The sequence below is a fragment of the Amphiura filiformis genome, chromosome 10, assembly GCF_039555335.1.
Source record: "Amphiura filiformis chromosome 10, Afil_fr2py, whole genome shotgun sequence".
Classification (NCBI taxonomy): Eukaryota; Metazoa; Echinodermata; class Ophiuroidea; order Amphilepidida; family Amphiuridae; genus Amphiura; species Amphiura filiformis.
Genome location: NC_092637.1, coordinates 45,348,907 through 45,364,079, shown reverse-complemented (window position 1 = coordinate 45,364,079; position 15,173 = coordinate 45,348,907). Strand labels below are relative to the sequence as shown.

Here is a 15,173-nt window from a genome sequence, read left to right as displayed (position 1 = left end):
ATTAGTAGAAAGTGTTCTTTATTAGATCCAAAACTGATGCTCAGTCAGTCAGAATAAATTGCTAAAGTTTATTCAGGTAATGGTAAACCAAGATATTTCCAACCTAACTTGAATTGTACTAAAATTCCAGTTCATTTCACATCTTTTCTCTTTTTTTTTGCAGTTTGCTCAAGTTTTGTCCTGGGTGACCAGGGTGTGCAAAGAACAGAACATTGGTAAGGAAGTTGTGTCTGTTTGTTTGTTTGTTTGTTTGTCATTTATAATAAATTTTTGGTGTCAACTATAATTATAGAAAGCAGTAGAGACAATTACATGTGGCTTTGAACTGTCCCAGTGCTTTTAGGATGTTCACAATCCAAGTAGCCTACTGATATGATGTGCACTCTGGAGAAAATGAACTGACTCTGATATCCGCAAAAAAACAGTAGTGCTGTAATCTTTCTGAAATGCCACATAGTATACAAAAGCGTAACATGTAGGTGTGTAGGGGTGTGCAGACATTTGCCAGCAAGCAAGGACACACACATGACATTTCACATTTAAACCGCGAACCTCTTTGCAAAGAGGTCTGCAAACGTCCACCATTACATGTATATTGTATTTGCAAGATACATCCTCTATGGTGTGTGAGATATAACGTCCGCAGTTGCTAGATAAAATTTCATATTTATACACATATACACATCTTTGGTATGTTAATTGAATATGGATTCAGACGTCAGCGTTTGCATAGTCCTAAACCATGTCTACATTTAAAGGTGATTACATGTGGGTGGAGGTTTGTGGGTGTTTGTAAGGATTATGTTTAAATTTAGGTATGTAGAGCATGCTCTCATTTACAATGTGTTGGAGAAGTTTAACTTGTTATAATTTTTCAATCTATTTTATGTCTACAGAGGACACCAACTTGACCAAAGCCCTCATCAATCTTTTATTCAGTGCCTCATTCCAAGCTAAAGACAATATTGTACTACTGAGAGAAATTGCCAGGGATATTCATAGCAGTGTGGGCGACATTGATCAGGTTTGTATTAAGTGGTTGGTTTCAAGTTAAAGACAATATTGTACTACTGAGAGAAATTGCTAGGGACATTCATAGCAGTGTGGGGGACATTGACCAGGTTTGTATTAAGTGGTTGGTTTCAAGCTAAAGACAATATTGTACTACTGAGAGAAATAGCCAGGGACATTCATAGCAGTGTGGGAGACATTGATCAGGTTTGTATTAAGTGGTTGGTTTCTCTGAAGAATAATAACTGTTGACCAACATAGGTGTTAACCAACATGCCAAGTCAATATATTTCCATATACCTATTATAAAGATTCCTGTAATATAAGTGGCTAAAAGTTCAGGCATAGCTTTTGGGACCTTACTTGATGCCTGTTGCCAAGGACTATGCCTGTTGAAGGGCTGCTACGATGGGCATGGTCAATCTGCATGTATCCATTAATTGCAGTACCAAGTGCTTCAGATGACAAGGATCTTTGCTGCTAATCTTTGTCTAAAAAAATGTGCAGTAATTTGTAGGTATGATTGGTCACAGAAGAGAAATTTGGGTAGTTTTGTGTGAGTAATGTGTTGATATATTATTGTTGCTATATTTGTACAGGATGTTGAAGTGGAAAACCAGACTAGCTACAGCATAGTGAACCACAAGACTGCAACACCAACAATACTGGTAAGAAAGAACATGGAGATTAATTTTTTCCAAATTAAATGTCCAGAAAAGTGAACCAAAATGACGTTATTGAGTTATTTGAATTTAACCCTGCTTGCAAGTGGCCTTGGGGTTCCATACAGGTAAATACCAGTCACATTGAGATGTGTGCCAGAGATACCACTTTTCAGGTTTAAGCCTGAATTCAGGTTTTTTTGCGAGTCCAAATTTCGTTTTTATTTTATGTCAATCGAGGCGGTACATGATTTTGTGATGTGGAACCTTGGGGAGGCTGAAATCTCTGTTCAACTTGGTGGCTATAAGTAGAGAGGTGTAATTAGGTAAGCTATGTCAAAGATCACAGGTCAAAGGTCACTACCAAAATGTCTCAAAATACTTCTTGGTCCAAAGAGTACTATTGACTTGGGTGAAATAACAGTGGAGTGATCCTTGGTTGAGGGTTCATCTGAGGTGATCAAAACTCTAGGGGCAACGGCCATAGGGCTAATTTGGTGTCATTGTTAGCAATTGTTTGTAATTAGTTCCAACATATTGAAAAACTACATGAAACAAGTACAACAGTGAAAATAGAGAATCAAATAAATGGGATCCGCAGATCACCATGTTTGTGAAGCTCAAGTGTTGTATTTCTTGATGCTTAAGAGTTAGAATTTTATGCCAGAATGGATGATAGCAAGGATGACACATCAGTTCTAGGGAGTGTTTTTAAGGAGAGCAAGAGCCATTGCTCTTCTACATGCAGAACTCCTTAATTAAAGTTCGCTTCACATGTGAGACATTATTATTCGCTCCTTAGCCAATGGTCCAACTCCTATACAGCTCTACCTAATTGCAACATTGAAACTGATAAAATATTTCGCCGTTCTTGTTTTTTCCCTCGTAGCTTTTACTCCTAGGTCAAGCAGACAAGGCCATGGAGGAGACAGAATGGATGATAGCAAGAATGAAAGGAGAACTTGGCAGTAACAGTGATAATGATGGTAAGGTACTAATCAGGACTGACACAGTATTGTTGGTCGAAGCAGCCAAATATTTGATTTTCATTATCTAAATCAATATATTATTGAAAAATAACACTTTGATATTTTGCAAAAGTTCATTCTACAAATCATACACTGAAAACTTGCTTGATTTATTGTTGTAAATGAGTTATGTATATTTTGCAAAAGTGTTGTTGTTCCAGCTCTCTTTACAACATAACTCAAGAACTACAACGCCTACAAAAGTATATCTGTGGTATTTGAATTCTTCTACACACTATGAAATGATCAATGCAATTTTTGCCAAAGCTCACTACCATTCCCAAGATAATGTGAACTACCAAATCGCAACAGTTTAAAATAGTTGCCAACTTTAAGGGTTCTATTGTATATGCTTTCAAGAGATGGTTTTCTGAAAGTTGTTAAATGTATGTCATCTGCTTTTATTTCATATAGACGTCGTAGGTAGCACTCAGATGGAAGATGAAGAGAAGGCTGTATGTTCCCATCTTGGTACTCTGGTCAACGTCTTCCAAGAGGTCATCCAATCTGCAATCCCTGCTGGAGCTTGTATCGATGCATCTCTGAAAGTTGTCACAAGATTATATAATGCACTTACTCTTCTTACCAAATATGTGAGTATCACTCAGAGGATTTGTTCAGAGTATAAAGCCAGTAGAGTCCAATCTCCCTTATCCGGATCTCCTTTACACAGATCTCTCTGTCCAATCTGCCATCCCTGCTGGAGCTTGTATCAATGCATCTCTGATGAAAGTTGTCACAAGATTGTACAATGCTCTTACTCTACTTACCGAATATGTGAGTATTGCACAGAGCACAGTGTCATCGCCCCTATATCTTCATGGTAGAAATCGCCATGGTAGGTTGTATCCACAGCCACGCATGGCAATTTTCTTCCGACCTTTAATATGAGAGGCAGTAGCCAAGTGACCTAACTAAGGCTACTGACAACAGCCGGGGTAATTGATTTCTCGCTGTGTGAGTAAGCTTGTATACGACATTGCGGTCAATGGCCATACTGCCTCCACTGTAGTGAGTGCAGCTATATAGCCTGCACGCTGTAGTCCATACAGGACCAACGCAATATAAAATTAGAATTTTGGTCAGATTTTGAGTTCAAGACGCATGGCCTTTTCCTCAAAGTGCAAACTAACGACTATCATATCTGTTCAACACGTATTTTCAAGTGTATGAGACCACATCTGGTTTCTTGAGAAAAAATCATTTACGGGAGATATTCATCATTTTCCAACCCGGTATCCGAAGATTTTCGTCTGATATCAAAATCGTGCATAGCAATTCACGTGTATCGATCCGTGTATTTATTTTAATATCTCTGCTGCATCAAATAATTATTAGCCAGGCGATGTCGGTGTGCAGAGGCTCTGTCCAAAATATATAAAGCCAAATGAGAAACATTGTGTCTGGCTTTATACATCTATTCACTGTAGGATTGAGAAACTATAGTAAATGAGTGAATGTTCTTATTCATCCAGTAGTCAGTGGCGTAGCTAGGGGGCAGCTGCCCCCCTGTGAGAAGTCTTGCCCCCCCTGTGGGAGGCCTTTTTTGTCATTTTTAGCCCATTTTTGACCAACGTTTGCCCCCTGGAAATTTGTCTTGCCCCTTGCCCACCCTCTGAAAAAGTCCTGGCTATGCCACTGCCAGTAGTTGTAAACAGATCTAGAGTTTGGAAATGAATCTAATACGGGAACTTACTTTTTGCAACTTTGCTGCTTTGCACCTGGAACCACCAGACTTCATCAGGCAACTGACCCACTGGACTGGTCACAGGGTATCATCTTTAACTTATCTCATGCATGGGACCGGGCCATCAAGATGATACCTAGCCGTCTGTCACGTGACCAGACAAGCAGGTCAGTTCCCGGGGGCCAGTTGCCTGATGAAGTCTGGTGGTTCCAGATGCAAAAAGTAAGTTCCAGTATTAAATTTATTTTGAAAACTCAAAAATATGAATATGCATTACACACCTGCAAATAAACAGATCCGGGGGAAGGTGAAAAAGTTCATGTGGGTTCATGGTGACTGATCTCTGAGTGTACCTTTTTAATAACTTTTTTCTTAAATCTTTTATTACAGTATTTGGCACTGTACACACAGCAGGCAGGTCACATGTCATCAAGATTTGAGAAACTTGTCAAACTATTTGGTTCTAATCTTACTAGACATGCTTACTCCATGATCACATATGTACAGGTAAGTACCATTTAACTCTCGCTACGCGGGTGTCGACTGCAGACAACAAGTTTAAATTTCTGAGCACATTTAACATGTTTAAGGTGGCTTTATCGGCTACGGTGTCATGCTCAGAACTCCTTGAAAATGATATAGGATGTGTGTATTGATGAGAAAACCTTACTTGCCAAGTTTTAATTTTTTCCAAAAAAGCGTTTTTGATTTATGCAACATTTTGTCATCTTAAAATCCCATTGGATTACTACAGGGAAGGGCTTTTGGCACATTGCCAATTTCTCAAAATAGCCACATTTTTGAAAACAAAGATTTTATTAAAACTGATTTTTCTCTCCTTTATAGCAGTTGTATATAAAAGTTGTATATTTGCTGCCAATATATCACAGAATAATACAAACCAAGTTTATTTTCTAATTTAGTGTTATTTAAGTATATATTTTTAAAGGAATGTTGGTACTTTTTTATGATTTTTTGATTTTTTTTCTAGAAACACTAAAATACCTATATTCTAGGATTTTTTTTAGCCAACAGGGAAGGGTGCTATGGTTACCAAACTTTCAGGGATGATAAATAAGATTAATATCTAAATTCTCTCATCAGTTTTTTCCAATTAAGCTATTTTAAGCTACAGTGTTTCTAACATTCCCTAAAATAAAAAATGGAAAAAATAATTTTTTTCAAAAAGTAAACAATTTATCCAAAAATACAGACGAGAGAATTTAGGTATTAAGCTTATTTACCATCCCTGAAAGTTTGGTAACCATAGCTCCTTCCTAAGTGGGCAAAAAAAAAATCAAAAACTGTCAAAATTAGGGAATTTTCAAAAAATAAAGAAAAACATAAGAATTGTTACAATTCTTATAAGATTCTTAAAATAGGTGGGGAAAATACTTTTCTTTGTTATGTTAAAGATTTAAATGATTAGACCTGATTGATCTGACACAGGGGCTATTTTCTGCAAGGGTGTTGTATCCGAGGCAGCTACCTTAAGCTTAAACCCCTTCAGCCATACTGTATTCTTAGCATATCAAAGATTTGGTTAATATATGCCTCTTTGTAACCAAACAAAATAGTTCTTAGAAGTCTATCATTTGGCTGTTAGTGACCATGGGTTTAATATCTCTGATTGGCTCAATGATAAAACTTCTTTGTAACCAATCAAAACAGTTCTTAAAAGTTGATAATTTGGCTAGTGCCATAATGAAAGCCTCTTTGTAACCAATCAAAAGAGTTCTTAGAAGTCAATAATTTGGCTGATAGTGCCTGTGGGTTTTTATCTGATTGGCTCATTATATAACAAAGGCCTCTTTGTAACCAATCAAAATAGTTCTTAGAAGTCAGATAATTTGGCTGGTAGTGTCCATGGGTTTAATATCTCTGATTGGCTCAATATATGATAAAGGCCTCCTTGCAATATTATTGCAATCATTCTCGTATAACACGTGGCAACTATTTCACCTTACCCACTAAGAACTCTCAGAAGTGGTTAAGTCATGGACGTATTATAGAGCACGTAGTGCGATGGACTTGCAACTCCGATCATCGATGTGAGGTCAGCGAAACAGCGATCGTCACGCTTGCAACATGTGGACGTAGATGGCAGCAGCATTTTTCTTTAATTAGCATATTCGTGACGTCATGTTAACGTAAGTCTCCACAGCACTACGCAGTAAGCCGTGGTGGCAGCAGCATTTTTCTTTACTTTTCCAAAATGGCCCGCCGGAGACGCCATTGGACGCCATGTTAGTGCAGGGTAATACACAGGGGAAGCCGACGGTGTCGCCACCTTTTTGTATTGCGCTAGTATACGAGTTGCAACGGCCTGGTTAAGTGCAAATACCTGCCCTGTGAACATTTGGCAGTTTACACATAGTATATTGTATTCCTCTAACATGTGGCAGCTACACATGGCAGCTATTTCACTTAACCACTTTTGGCACTAAGCAGACAAATTGTTAAGTAGAATATGTTTTGGTAGTATAGTTCTCTTTCAGTCTTTTTTACACAGAATCTTACTTTTAATTTTAATTTTCCCTCAAATTTTAGACGATCCAATCAGAGAAGCTTAGTCGCATGGCTGCTGGTAACAGCAAAGGAGGAAAGGCCAAAGACAAGAAGAAACACAATGACACTCATGTTGGTGGTGCCAGTAGCAGTGATGCTGGCGCACGTATTGTGATGAAAGAAAGCCGATCAATACCAAATCTGATATTTGCTATTGAACAGACTGAGAAATTCCTGATAGGATTATCTAAGAAATCAAAGGTTAGTTACATTCCAATTTAAATTTATATAACCTAGCTTAGAGCCAAAACTAGTCACCATTTTCAACAAGGGGGACATTTATTAGAAGTGAATTTTCAATGAAAAAACTTGTGAAATACGACTCGCGAATTTTCATGACCATATTTGGAATCAGGATGACAAATCCTGTTGCTTGGGATCTCGGGTTCAAGTCCCAGTGGAAAAGAAGTCTGAAATTCATAAGAATAATGTATATTGTGATCTCTTTTCATAAATTTGTCTACCATAGGTTGACCTTATGCAACATGTCAAACTGAGTACATCGCGAGATTTCCGCATCAACGCCAATGTACTTCAGGCTGCTTTGGATGAACAAGAAATAAGCTCTGATGAAGATGAGGTAAATACATTATTTTATTTTTACGTTGGCTTTTAGATTCATACTGCTTGGCGTTCCTAGTATGTGAAGGAAAACTGCACAGTTTTATTTTTTTCTATATAAACATGACCAAACATAAGGCTAAAAGCCGAAAGGGGGACAAGCAATTTTGGCACACATTCATGGGGCATCTTTGAAATAAAATGCTCAAAAAAGTCTTAGGAAACAGTACGGAAATGCTTTAGGTTTTACACCATTTTAAAGTGTTGCGATTTGGTAGTTCACAGCATCTTGCGAATGGTAGTCAGCTTTGGCAAAAATCGCTTTGCTCATATCATAGCGAGTGTGTAGAAGAATTCAAATATCACAGATATACTTTTGTAGGTACTGTGGTTCTTGAGTTATGTTGTAGGAGGGCTGAAACACCTGCAACACTTAAACATAACACATAAACGTACATAACTCATTAACAACGATAAATCAAGGTTTGAAAGTATATGGTTTTTAGAATGAATTTTTGCAAAACATCAAACTGTTTTCAATAATATATTGATTTACATAATGAAAATCGATATTTTGGCTGCTTCGACCAACAGTACCTTGTCTACCCTCAAATATGCAAATTTTCCTGTTTTACTTGCATTATATATCTAGACCATTTGTGACTGGACGCGGCGAATCAGCCGTAAAGTCGGCCGGGTCAATTTTGTTTTATTTCGTGTTTAGAAAATATATACCATAAGCTTTAAAATGGTATATCATTTGACTTCAAACGATATCCAAAAGCGGGGTTATGATTTGTTGAATTCTGTTCCTTCGACAAAATTGTATTTTTTATCGGTTCTATGTGTGTCTTTTTTCTACATTTCTGGTAATAAATATCCAACAGTCATAATTGGCGGTCATTTCAAATCATCCCCAAGTCAACGAGGTTCAGAAATATCCTCTCATTGTTCATTGTTGATTATACATACCTAGACAAAATATAATGCTTTGTCATCTACCACTTCCACTTGAACAGGATTTAGCCAAAGCAAACAAAGACAAGAACTATTCTATAGAAATAGGTAGAAGCTTATTATCCTCTTCAGCAGTAGTATTATTGATTGATTTAAACAGCGTTTGATAAGATACTTATCGCAACAATTGATACACCTATGAATACGACCTTCACATACATTTTACACTTTAACTCAGAATATAATTTGCCGAGTTTACGGCTGATTCGCCGCGTCCACTCACATTTAAGATTTGCAAATTGGGAACCACAAATTTGGCACTTGCAAAGATGGAGGGGGAGGCAAAGATTTTTTGGCAGGCTGGGGGGGAGCAATTTTTGGCATGCTAAGAGGGGTGGGGATGAATTTGTGGCACACTATTTGGAAATTTTACATGGGGGGCTCATAATGCTCCCTATTTCATAAAACACTGGTAGCAAAGTGTTTATGGCTATTCCCAGCAGGTTGCTATGTTAAGCCAAGTTTCTGAATTCAATAGTCTCACTGTAATAAGACCTAATTTTAGCTCTGCAGTCATACTGTAACAATACTTAATTTTAAATATACCCCATGAGAACTACCTGCCGATTGGCCAAAAAGAAGTTTTCATTATCAATTGGCCCAATCAGCAACATTGTTAGAACAATTTCACCACACCAAAAAATTGGGGTGAATCATTTGCAAAGCTCCATTCTGATTGGTGATTATAGTGAGGATATCATGTAATTGACCAATCAGAGGCAATGCTAGATCGGCAGGTAGTGTTCTGGGGTTAAGTAGTGATGATGGTAATTACCTTTTTTGCAGGTATCTGTTGTTGAAAATGATGAAGATGATCAAGAAAACCAGGAGCCAAATGAAAGTCAGGAACCACCAGCAGAGAGCCAGGAACCACTGAGTAAGAAGAGCAAGACCAGCAAATTAGGAAGCAAACGAGGAAAGAAAACTGCTGCAAAATAAACATTTATATTATACTTTATACATAAAGTTGCGTTTCTTCTTTCATTAAAAAGAGTGCTCGATCCTGTGAAGGAGAGCGTGTGCATATCATTAAAAGAAACAAATTTATTCCATGTTCACTACGGTCCGTTTCGCCCGGAGGCTCCTCAGGTGAATGAGAGAAATGTAGATCTACATTTCTCTCATTCACCTGAGGAGCCTTCGGGTGAAACGGACCGTAGTGAACATGGAATAAATTTGTTTCTTTTAATGTTATGTTATATATTATACTATACATATGGTACTATAAAGATTATATTGAAACAAAATATTAGACTAGAGAGAGTTTTGACTCTGCCATGTTTGATGATTCCTCATGATGAAGATAGAGCAAAGCAGTGTACCTACAAAATGTATAATAATTATTTTACTATACGCCTGGTAAACTGTTATTTAAAGTGTACATGTGTGCTTGTTTACATTCTTGGCTAGGAATAGGGTAGAAAGAGAGGGTACATGCATGGTAGAAATATTGAGGGGGCTGGCAGGCACCGTGTTCAAAATATAGCGGGCCCTCAGGTCAAAAGCTGTGTAAAAATCACTGCACTGCGGCCAATGCCATACCCTGTAGGGCCCATGAAATATGTCACCAAAGTCACCAAAGTGGACTTGGTGCTGACCTCAACATCAATCAATGGTATTACTAGTCCAGTCTGGGTGGACACATGCTTGAGTCCTGATAGGACCAGGCATTACTTGTTGTTGATTTGCGAGTCTGAAGTCTTACAATGTGTCACAAAATGTGGACCAGTGTAACATTAAAATTTTACAATTTGATTTAGGGCCTGTAAATTTCAAACTCGAGGATCAGAATGGCTCTTGAAAATGTTGCTGGTGTATTCCAAACCCTGTGGAGCAGGTTTCATCTAGGGCAAAGTTGCTTTCAGTTGTGGCATGGGAGGGCTAGGTGGTACTTTCCCTTTATTGTTGCTTTGTCTTGTAACTTAGTGCTTTTTTTTATAACTAATTGAATATATGAATACAAAACCCATCCAAGTCCATACTTTGGCCAAATTGAGTTAAGCATGGGAAATTGTTGCTATACATAGGCCTGGCATATGTATGAAAGAACAACTGAAATTCATCCTGTGTGTCTATTGAGCATGTGAGAAATAGCATGTATGAAAGAACCACCCAAATCCATTTGAGTCTTGTAACACATTGATTGAAATCCATTATGTATAAAAGTCCACTTGTAACACATTCATTGCTGGAGAGTGATTTTTTTTTAAAAAAGGTTTAATCAAGGAAAGTGTGTGGTTTATATTACATGGCAGTATGCTTATCAACATTATACATAACTGTGTGCTTTATTTTGTATTACCTTACTAGTGGTAATCTCATTCCAACATTGTTGTCTTTGTATATGGTTAAAAAAAAAGTCCAGAATTTGAAATGAACCCCACAAAGTTCCTGAAATGCTAATCGTCATACCTAATACAGTGTAACCCACTCATTTGCACATAAAACTTATACCACATTGACCAGGTAAATCTAACTGAAGCAATTAAAATGATACACAGGTTTTTTTCTCAAAATCACTTCCCATGGACTTGGGTGGGTTTTGAATTCATGTATTCAATTGTTCAGCAAACCTTTTTCTTCATTGCTGTGTTTGGTCAAATTTCAGGGGTTACATTTTGACCATATGTCACTATATAACCCTAAGGGGCTGTGCAATAATTATGAGCCTTGGATAAAGGGTAAAATTCGGAGGGGCAACAATTTTGGGGAAGCCAAAAGAAGGTGGGAGAGGGCAAGATATTTTTGGCACACATTTATTGGGCACCTTAAAAAATACTCAAGAAAACTGTGGAAATGTTTAAATATGCAAACTTTCCTGCTTGCTACACTCGCAAGCTGAGGGAGGGGGCAAGCAAGTTTTGGCACACTGATTTACCCCATTTCCCCCTGGTTCATAATTATTGAACAGCCCCTACCTCCTACAGGTTGGTTTGGGTGGAGGTGTCCTATATGTGATGCGATCAAGCAAAATCAGTCGGAACTTGGAAATATTAAATTTTCAATGTTTTATAGGATAGTAAAAAGCATTTACAAAGCTTCATTTTGCAGAAAACCCCATTGAAATTGAACGACTAGTTCTAAAGAGTTCCCAAAAACAAAAGGAAACAAAACAAAATATTTGCTTTGTTTGCCTATATCTCAAAATCGATATTTCCGAGTTCCGACTGATTTTGCTTGATCGCATCACATGTGTAGCCAGCCCCAACTCTGTTGGTATAATTACCGAATAGGGTGCAACTTGCTAGACTTGAGTCCAGTTCTCATTTACGGAGTTTAAATTTGGGGTAGGGCAGTCTTGTAATAAGACTAGTATGAGTTGCACCCTATTCGGTAATCACTCCACTCTGTTAATTGGCAGGCATCCAGGCTGACAGGTTTTGTTGGACCAAGCAGAGTAAAGGTTAATGACCTAAAGAGTTGTTAAATGTTATCATTCTGAATATATTATCTGTATTAATTTGATAATTGTAAATATGAGAAAGATAAGTAAAATGATATGCTCAACTGGAAAGCGGTGATTATCAATGTAATGGACTGGATGCTTGTTGAACTGAATGTTGTCCTTCATCAACTTTGCTAAAACAAGATGTCTTTCTGCTATTTTTAACAAATTTCAGGTTCCTAACAAGTTTCTAATTTCTAACAAGTTTGCTTAATTTCAGGTATAATTTTTTATAATAACCCTTCACTCAAATTTAAAATGTGATCAAATTTTTGTGTTGTTTATGCAAACTTCAAAAAGTGTCAAAAATGAAAATTAATGCAGCACAAAGTACTCTGATACTGATGGTACAGACTCAAGTCAATGGTTCAAAGCACTTTGAATATCGTAGACTTTGACCCCACATTATAGACCATAACAAAAATGAACACGCACACTAACGCAAGATTTTGACATAACCATATTTCAGGACCATTTGAATAGTCATATTATAGTGGCGCTATTCATTATCACTATTAAATGTTGTGCTTTATTCAGTAGCTTTACACATTGAAGTATTATTTTTAATTATAATAACCCATGTCATCTAGTTATGGTCCAGGAGCATAGTTGTAGGTTAAATTCCCAAGTGTGCACAAATTAATCACCTCATAGTGGGCTATTCATTGCCAGGTGTTGTTCTATATCAGTATTGAAGCCATATTGTAACATTGACTGAGGAGGACGCCCTCAAGTTTTGTCAAAATTCTGATTTACAGTGGACATGGACTTGCCCTGTACCCCCATTATAGGTGACTCACATTTTGAGGCTTTTTGTGATCTTCCGAGGTAGGTGGCAAGCCGTGGATGTCCGCGTTTTGTTGTGTGTCCACATTTTATTGGAGTGTAATGAGAAAGCTCACATATTGGAGGTCTTGTCCACTCAAAAACACACACACAAACAGCCCCTGCCCCCACCAACACACACATATGTTAGTGTCATCCTACTTGAAGACAATTGCAAGGATACTGAATGCGGAGTGAATGTTTCTATAGATTATTATCAGTGCTACGTGTAGTAACTCACATATTACAGTCTGTCCACATAGTACAAACCAAATCTGTGGCATAGGGGGTCGATACTTTGCGGCATACGCACTGTGTGTTAAAAAACGTGTGACGCACTGTGTGTTAAAAAACGTGACGCGTAAAGAGTGTGGTTCGCTCACAAGTACAAATCGCGCAGCAGTAAGTGCGCCAAAGAAGCATTTACACACACATTGCAGAAATAATTATTCTCATACCTCCAGTTTCCGAGGTCTATTTACTTTGTACTTCTAGGTGGACAGACTGTAGAGGTGATAAATGTATGATAGGTCTATACAGTGTTCAAAATAATTAAGGTACCAGTCATGTTCACCCCTGTATATCCTAACAAATATTAAAAATTTTGACATTAAAACAACACCTGTACCGGTACTCTTTGTTATAAAAACAGGCAAAATCTGTTCTAACTGACCAGCAGGGAACCAAAGGATGGATCCAAAAGGATACAACAGTGTCACACTAGCAATGGATAAAATTAAAAACAGGGAAAAATTGGTTGAGAATTAAAGTGAGATGTAAAACCTAAGGAAGGAACAAAATCAAAAGTTGCACTTTTATATTCTAATTAATGGAAAGCACAAAGCTAGTTCTCTTGTTCGAAAACGATTTGTGTTCAAATCAATAGGATATGCAATGGAGCAAACTGCAACTTTTGAATTTGCATCTTCCTTGGGTTTTGGATCATTGTGTCTTTATTTCTTGAATGATTTCAACGAATGAGGTCTTCTGAGCTAAAAGATGCAGCTATTGGCTGCTGGTACCAATTATGACATATCTGTCTTTGTTGAGGAGGGGTGAACATAGCTGGAAACTTAATTATTTTGCACACTGTATAAATATATAGAAGCAAATAATTTATGATAAGATATAATAAGATATAATAGTAGCAAATATGATAATTATTGTTGATTTACAGATAATATTGTAAGAAATATTTACTTACAGATCACTGCACTGATTCAAATTGAAGGTTGATGCTGTCAGGGTATTATTATGTGTTGAATTAAGGGTTTTCCGTCGTCAGCAGATTCGACTTGACTTAGCCCCTGTTTTCAACGAGTGCATACTCCGCGTTGTGCTCGTCGTTGCATTGCAGACATCGCAGAAAATGATGCGTGTTGTGCATGTCAATGATATTTTTGCGCACCAGCGATAACTAGGGCCACAAAATAAAGAAAACGATGTTTGCTGAGCGCAAAAAAGGTGGCCGCTTCTAGTATATTATAAAATACAACATGTACAAACCAAATCTTGCCAGCATGCTTCCACTGATAATAGACCGGGAACCCCCCCCCCCCAGTAGGCCTACGACAGTAGGCCTACGACAGTAGGGTCCAATAGATGGTATGAAGTTAGGCCTATACCAACAAACACAGAATCAGGTATTTTTTTAAACATTAAATGAGTGTTGGCTAAATTGGTTAATTCGTTTTAATAATATTTAGGCCTAAATGTTGGGTTACCACTATTATAGGCCTATAAAGGTTATACGTTTGTAGAACGTTTCAGTAACGCACTAGGCCTACAACAAAATTAAAAACATGTGAAAATGTTATTGTATATAGGCATATATTATTTTGGCAACATTGTTGCACCTTATAGGCCTAATGATTGTTATTTTAAAAACGTTTAAAAAATTTATAGTCCAACATTTAAATGTTTAAAACATTTTACTGTTACTGTATACTGGGTATAGACCAACTACATGCACTGAATTCATAATGCATGTGATATAGACAACACCATCAAAACTATTCAGTTTCCAAAAAATGTGTCATACATTTACAAAAATGATATCATAAGTGGCCAAACGTTTTTCTACAACCCACAGCCCACTTCACAAAGGTTGCAACTTTGCTTTAATTGGCCTGCAAAAATTGATGATATGAATCCACCTCGAGATAAATGCGCGTATAGTTTTTGTGACCAAAAAGTTTTCCTCTTGGTAAACGGCACTAAGTATATGCCTTTACTATACCTCATAAATATTTATTAGGTAATCCAGACATCTAATTGGTTAATAACGCCAGCGTCCGAGTATGGTATTTTGACTACTTCACCGCGCCTGTGCAATTACGCGCACGCTGGAAGTAGTAAAACTTCCGCAC

The 15,173-nt window shown here is 37.3% G+C and overlaps 1 protein-coding gene across 1 annotated transcript in view; it reads left to right on the top strand.

The window, feature by feature from the left end:
* Positions 1 to 9,585, top strand: part of LOC140162931 (Fanconi anemia group I protein-like) — a 75,916-nt gene extending 66,331 nt beyond the window's left edge. Inside the window, exons 26-34 of the mRNA XM_072186244.1 lie at positions 164 to 215; positions 897 to 1,024; positions 1,611 to 1,679; positions 2,563 to 2,659; positions 3,116 to 3,294; positions 4,779 to 4,895; positions 6,939 to 7,157; positions 7,426 to 7,536; positions 9,321 to 9,585. Of these exons, the coding sequence (XP_072042345.1) occupies positions 164 to 215; positions 897 to 1,024; positions 1,611 to 1,679; positions 2,563 to 2,659; positions 3,116 to 3,294; positions 4,779 to 4,895; positions 6,939 to 7,157; positions 7,426 to 7,536; positions 9,321 to 9,473 (1,125 nt within the window). The 3' untranslated portion in view covers positions 9,474 to 9,585. The remainder of the gene's footprint in view (positions 1 to 163; positions 216 to 896; positions 1,025 to 1,610; positions 1,680 to 2,562; positions 2,660 to 3,115; positions 3,295 to 4,778; positions 4,896 to 6,938; positions 7,158 to 7,425; positions 7,537 to 9,320) is intronic.
* The last annotated feature ends 5,588 nt before the right edge of the window (positions 9,586 to 15,173 follow it).